We start from the raw sequence: 7,012 nt of genomic DNA, 5'->3' as shown, positions 1-7,012 counted from the left end.
TCCCTCCCTCCCTCATCTCCACCGTGCCCCTTGCCAAGTCCACTGATAGGGGGGACCTCCTCCCCATTCATCTGATCCTGTTTTATCAGGTATCTTCAGGACTGGCTGCAAAGCTCTCCTCTGTGGCCTAACAGGACCGCTCCTCCCTTGGGGGGTGGGGAGGCCAAAGAGCCAGTCATTGAGTTCCTGTTAGAAATAGTCCTTGTTCCCCTCACTATGGGAAACCAATTGGTTACTGAGCTACCACAGGCTACATCTGAGCAGAGGTTCTAGGTTACATTCATACATGGTCCTTGGTTGCATGTCAGTCTCAGAAAAGACCCTGTGCCCAGATATATTTGGTCCTTGTGGAGCTCCTATCCTTTCCTCATCAGACTAACTCCCCTTCTTTCTTATGATTCCCTGTACTCTGCCAAAGGTTTGGTCATGAGTCTTTGCTTTGAAAACACTGCTAGTTAGAGTCTTTCAAATGCGCTCAGTAGACTCCTGTCAATGTTCAATGCGCATCCCATCTGTCTTTCAAAACGAGGATTGATAATCTGACCCCATGTCCGCTCTCAGAGTAACTCTTGACAGGAACACTTGACTCTGAATCTGGCTGCTGACTCTAGCATGCTTGCCCTCAGACCCCAGCTACGGGACTACACAGTGAAGTCCAGGAAGCCTGCATCTGGCTTCCCCTTGGCATTTTGGGACAGGTGCCACAAACGTCAAGAGACAAAGCCAGGCCTGACGGTGCACTTGGGAAGCTGAGAGTGGGAAGATCACAAGTTTGAGGCCAGTCTGGGCTGTTGTAAAAGACCCCCCCCCATCTCTAAAGAGGAAAACCTGAGTGGCTGAGGATGTGCTATCAAACGCTGAACCTCCAAAGACTTCACACTGCTCCCTTTCTCTTCAGAAAGTAGAAGGCAGTAGAGGGGAGAGCTGTAGGTTAGAAAAACATCTGTACAGTCTCCTGGATAATAGTGGGAAAATATGAGTGTGTTAAATGCCCTGTGGAAAGGCTAAGAAACTAGAGAAGTGTGCACAGTGAACCCTGGTGTTTCCGACCTTTGCAAAGACAAGGCTCTTCTGCATTAAGAACATGTATGTGTTCTCTTTGTTGGCAAAGAAGTTAGGCAGGCGTTTCTTTTCCTACTTAAAGTGTTAGTGTTATGTCGGGATTGATGAACTCTGGTGCTAAATAACCTGGAGTCAGGCTGACCTGGACTTGACTCTGGATCCTGGGCTTTCTGATGGCATGGCCTCACGTCTCTCCAAGCCTTCTTTTCTTCGTTGTCAAGATGGGAGCAATCAGGGTCTCTGCCTAGATCCTTAAGGAGTATGTAACCAAACAGGACCTACGTGGATGGGGGAAATCTCACAAGACCCCGACCCCTAGATAAAGAGTTACAGGCAGCCAATGGCTGCTGAGAAAGAGAGCTGGTTTTCTCCATGGGCCAGCTCCAGAGAGGTCATCCAATCCCAAGTGGTCAGCCCTAAATACGTGTTCATAGGAGCAACACTGAAGGAGCAGTAAGTGTGTGTGTGTGTGTGTGTGTGTGCAACCCAGCCAACACAGATTTTAACCCAGTGACAATCACTTCAGACCTCTGACTCCAAAGTGCCGGATATTATCTCTGTGCGATTGAGCAAATCTGTTACTATAACGATAAGAAACAAACACAGCGTTTTGGCAAAAATACCGGTTTATTAGGTCTCTCGGGAAGAATAACAAAAGGTGCCTGACACTGTACGGCGAGCACTGAAGGGAGCAGTAGGTGGCAGCTTCGGTCCCTTTTGGTCCTTTCTGAAAAATGAGTATGGCTTTCTTTAAAGCCAAACAAACAAACAAAAAAATCATTTTAGTTTTGATTACGTGTGTGGGAGTGGAGCGGTACATGCAGGAGCATGTGGATGCCCTCGGAGGCCAGCAGGGGGTATTGGATCCATCCCCTGGAGCTGGACTCGCAGGCAGTCGTGGGCTGCCTGACTCAGGTACTGAGAACTGGAATCCGGTCCAGTGGCACTCACTCTTAACTGCTGCCCCATCTCTCCGGCCCCAAGACAGGCATGACTTCCTAAGTTACTACTTGGCCCAAGCTGGAGGAGCCAGCAGGCTCGGAACAGCTTCCCTCCTGCTGCAATCCTTTCTCCAGCGACCAATCCGCAGGCGATTGCTTCACCAGCTTTTCCTACCGTGCCGCAGTCTAGGAGTTGCCCGGGTTTTTCCGGCCCAAGCCAGCCTCCCACCTGCGTCCTCCACTCTCTTCGCCACTCTAATTTCCTTATCCCATTTCTGGGGTTCTCCCACGATCTGGTCTTCGCCTCTTCCCCACCTGACCTTAGCCGAGAAGTTAGGCAGGAGCTACCCACTTCTGAAACACTTCAGCGATACCTGGAAGCGCACTCACGAGGGCAGCGCTCCTTGCTCAGGACCCCTTCCGCTTCTGTCTAGACCGTGAAGACCCCCTTCCCGAATCTCCCTCCCTTTTCCTCCACACCCCTCGCCACTTCCCCTTCATCAGCACGGGCTCTAGCTAACTTGCCTTTAGAATTCATGTTGCATAGTCCCTAAAAGAAAAAAAAAAAAATCTCTTCTCTCTTCTTTGAGCCCAACTAACCACCGCTGTGTGCCAAGTGGGTGCAGAATCAGTACAATGCTGATCAGTAATGATGTTGAACTTGGCTTCTCCAGATATTTGCCCTTTAGCCTCTGTGTTTCTAGTATCTGAATTTCTATCTTTCAAAGTCTGCTTATCTGTGTGTCTAGTTTAGAGAGCAGCCTAACTGGTCAGGATTGATGTCCGTGCGTGCCAATCATGAATTTTTACAAGGGATCTGATCCGGCTGTACCAGTTAGATCCTCCCCAGTGGAGCCTTCGAGGCGCTGTAAGGCTCTACCCTTCTGAGGTGGAAGAACTACTCTAGATAAATAAATGGCATTTCTAAGCAAAAATGCTGTGGGGCGAGGGTATCGGAAGATGGCATAACAAGGACCCAGATTCTTCTCTTCCTTTGACAAACAGTGATGGAGCGTGTGTGCCAAACCCTGAGTTGAAACCACTCATACATTTTAACCCCTTAAATCCCCATAGCCTTCAAGGTACAAAGAAGTGGAAAGATATTCAGAGAAGTTTAAATTACTTAGGTTATTAATACATGCCTTACAGTGTATAAAAATAGAGTTAACGTTTGTCAAGGCCTGAGTCATTTAAAAAAAAAAAAGTTGAGGTTGAAGGAGGCTCAACGGTTAAGAGCACAGACTGTTCTTCTAAAGGGCCTGAGGTAACTTCCCAGCACCCACATTAGTTGATTCATATCAGCTTGTAAGCTCAGCTCCAGGGGATCTGAGGCCTCTGGCCTCCGAAGGCATCCACACACGTACAGCATGCTCTAACACAGACACACAAGAGCACACGCTTTTGTAAAGAAAGAAAGGAAGGAAGGGGGAAATAAAACAACAAAAGCAAGACATGCCTCCCCAGAGAGCCTGTCCAGAGAGCCTGACCAGGAGCTCAGCCAAACTGGCTAAGTTGCTTTCCTGTCTTCACTTTGCTCTTCTGAATCTACTCCCTCACTTTCCCTTTCCTTGGAGGGTCCACCACCCAACCCACTTCTCCCCTCCACACGCTACCTCCACTCTCCTGATCCAAAGGCGGACTCTACATAATCAGCTAGGCTGGAGCCTTCCACACTCACACCCTCGCTCATGTATTTAGACACCCACTTATGTATTATAACTACTTGAGAACTTTGCCTGTCTTCCAGCATAAAATCCTAGAATATAACAGTCTTCCTCACTCATCTCTCCAAATTGTGTAATTTTGACTTAGTGTGTCAGTTGGTTAGCCAACTAAAGAATAAAATGTTGGGGGCGGGACTGTGTGAACTGCTTTCCTCAACACGTCTCAAGTGCAGAAGCCGAACCAATTGACCCAAACATTTAACCTTGTGTTCCTTCTAGAGAACCCTTGAAGAGGCAAGAGGTCCGTGTCTACTTGCATCTGGTATATACTGTAGAAATAGTTTCTAGGGGCCAGGCCAAGCCGCAGGGAAGATTGTGAGCCCCACAGGCCCCCAAATCTGCCATTGCTCTCTGTGTGGTCTCACGGGCACTCCTTTTCCAGGGAGTTAGGCTCTGGTTCCCTGGTGCCCAAAAGAGGTCCTCTTGGATTTGATAACTATGTGAAGTTCCTAGAAGAGTGCACACAGGAGCTCTGCATCCTTCTTTTCTCTGAACTTCACTGTGTGCAACCTCTGTTCCTTAATAATAATAACACATTCGACATCAACGCAGGGGCCATCATGGCCTCAGCCAACTCTCTTCACTTCCCTGTGGTGCAAATGGCCCCACCCACAGATGGCAGAGGCAATCAAGGACTCTCAGTGTGTGTCAGACATGTCACCATGACAGGTCTGACCTTTGTGCCCTCGGTGACCATGAAGAGCCTCAGTACTGCTCACAGAAGGTTGGCTCGGGTGTCTTTCATACCCTAAGTGACTCCTGAAGGACACGGGTCAGGCTCTGGAAGCCTTTATTTTTTTCTTTGGAGAACTCCTTTGATGGCTGACCTCAGGTGTCAGATTTTCACCATTACTAAATGCTTCCACCATGACCTTGATTTGGGTGCCAAAAGAGAGGAGGGGAGACAGGTGATGTCATTTGACAGAGTAGAAACTGAAGCAGCATTTGCTATCTGCTCCCATCAAACTGTAACATTCTGAACTGTGTCTTCAGCTTGTGGGAAATTCTGAAGATGGCCAAAGATGATTCCACTGTTCGTTGCTTCCAGGGCCTGCTGATTTTTGGACACGTGATTGTTGGTGTAAGTCGTGAGGATTTTTCAAAAAAAAAAAAAAATGTGTTGTTCTTGTAAGCATAATTTAGTGCCTTTGTTTTAAGAAATGTGGTAGGAAATATACTAGCTAGAATCTTAAATTAGTCACATATAATTACTATCACACAGAAGACCATGGTCAATATTAAAATAGATTATTCCTTTTTCCATTTTTAAGACGTAATGAATATTGAGAGTCATGCTCACCATGGTCAGTGTCTTGATCCACCTGCTACACATTCCTTTATGCCTCTGTCCAGTTTCACCCTGGTTTGACTTGGTAACTGTGTTATTGAAGGGGGCTAGGACAGATGTTCTTCTGTAAAGGCTGTGAGAGTGGCTTGGAGTCCAGTCTTCCCAAGCTGTTTGGACTAGAGGATAAGGGAAGAACGTTAGTCAGGGAGTCAAGAGAGCTGGTCTTGGCTCAGTTCTGCTTCTGCCTGTGTGTGGTTGTGGACGAGTCATCATTCAGAATATGAACACTGGGAAGATAGTCACTAGGATTCCAGAACCGCTGTGACAAAGGCCCGGCCACTTCAAGTATTACACTTACACCCGGAAAGGTTCTCAGTGGGGTAGGATAGGGGAATAACTTTCATATGAGAAGGCGCTGTCTGAATGGGCCATATCCCAGGGGCTTTATGGTTGGTCTGAGGTTACTTAAATCTTTTCCCAAATTGCAAACAGACAAAGTTGTATGGGGAAGAAGGAAGCAAGAGAAAAATAGCTGCTGGATCTCCTGATGATGGACAATTCATTGTAAGGGAAGGGTGCACCTCTAGAGCCTTCCCTGCCCCCGTCCCCTTTCCCAGTGCTCTTGGCCACCAGCCTGACAGACCTACCCTCGGCTCATTTCCAGATGTGTGGCATCGCCCTGACGGCGGAGTGTATCTTCTTTGTATCCGACCAGCACAGTCTCTACCCGCTGCTTGAAGCCACCAACAATGACGACATCTTTGGGGCAGCTTGGATAGGCATGTTTGTGGGCATCTGCCTCTTCTGCTTGTCTGTTCTAGCCATAGTAGGGATTATGAAGTCAAACAGGAAGATCCTCTTGGCGGTAAGATTTACAACCCTCTAGGAGCTGAGGGTGTACCTCGGTTGATAGAGTGCCTGCCTAACACACATGAAATCTTGGGTTCAGTCTGTAGGTAGAGGCAGGAAGAGATTCAAGATAATCCTTAGATTCATAGCAAGCTCAAGACCAGCCTGTGCTACAAGAGATCTTTGCAAATAGAAATGAACTTTTAACCAGCAGGGAAGTTCTTTTATTATTATTATTATCAACGAATCTATTCATTTTACATCCCAACTGTAGCTCCCTTTCTCATTTCCTCCCACTCCCTCCCTCCCTCTTTCTCCCTATCCAGTTCTCTAGTCCTCAGAAAGGGAGAGCCCTTCTCCCTTACCAACTGACCCCAGACTATCAAGTCTCTTTAGGACTTCCTGCATCTTCTTCCCCTGTGGCCTGGCAAGGCTGCCCCAGGAGGAGGAAGTGATTGAAGAGCAGACAATGGAGTTCATGTCAGAGACAGCCCGTGCTCCCCTTACTAGGGAACCCACATGGCGATTGAGCTGTCCTGGGCTACATCTGAGCAAGGGATTTAGGTCCTCTCCATGCATGGTCCTTGGTTGGTACATCAGTCTCCACAGGCCTCACAGGCCCAGATTTGTTGGCTCTGTTGGTCTTCTTGTGAAGCTCCTGTCCCCTCCAGGTCCTTCTATCCCCCATGCACTCTTCCCAAATTTTGGAAAGAAAGTCTTGCTTATGCCTAGACCTCTGCCTTCCACTCCTGTACTTCATGACAGTAGCTTGTGTCATTGTGATTACAGGCACGTACACAGCCACCCCACAGCCCTCCCCACCCCTGAAGTCACTCTCTTACCCTAAGTCCCACTTCTACAGAAGCAGCCCAGCCACTAAAGAGGCTTGTTGGTTCTCTTCTCTGAGGTAACCATTGCCCTAGTGCCTAGGAATGCAGAATGTTTGCCTTCTCTGGGTGAGTTATTTCCAGGGCAAATGCACTGACTGTGAGAGAGTAGGGAAAGGGACCCAGGGAGGAGGGAGAGACGGGAGAGATATTCCTGAAGACAACCTCCACCGCACGTACCCTGCACCCTGGGCTCCTTCTGGGCCAGCTGTGTATGTGTGTGTGTGTGTGTGTGTGTGTGTGTGTGTGTGTGTGTGTGTG

The 7,012-nt window shown here is 48.2% G+C and overlaps 1 protein-coding gene across 1 annotated transcript in view; it reads left to right on the top strand.

Moving 5' to 3' along the window:
• Upk1b (uroplakin 1B) overlaps positions 1-7,012 on the top strand; it is a 23,490-nt gene that overhangs the window by 6,443 nt on the left and 10,035 nt on the right. The window contains exons 2-3 of the mRNA XM_055625135.1: positions 4,721-4,808; positions 5,680-5,882. Of these exons, the coding sequence (XP_055481110.1) occupies positions 4,740-4,808; positions 5,680-5,882 (272 nt within the window). The 5' untranslated portion in view covers positions 4,721-4,739. The remainder of the gene's footprint in view (positions 1-4,720; positions 4,809-5,679; positions 5,883-7,012) is intronic.

The sequence above is a fragment of the Psammomys obesus genome, unplaced genomic scaffold (genome assembly GCF_907164565.1).
Source record: "Psammomys obesus unplaced genomic scaffold, mPsaObe1.curated_primary_1811, whole genome shotgun sequence".
NCBI classification, from domain to species: Eukaryota; Metazoa; Chordata; class Mammalia; order Rodentia; family Muridae; genus Psammomys; species Psammomys obesus.
This window is presented reverse-complemented; position numbering and strand designations above follow the sequence as displayed.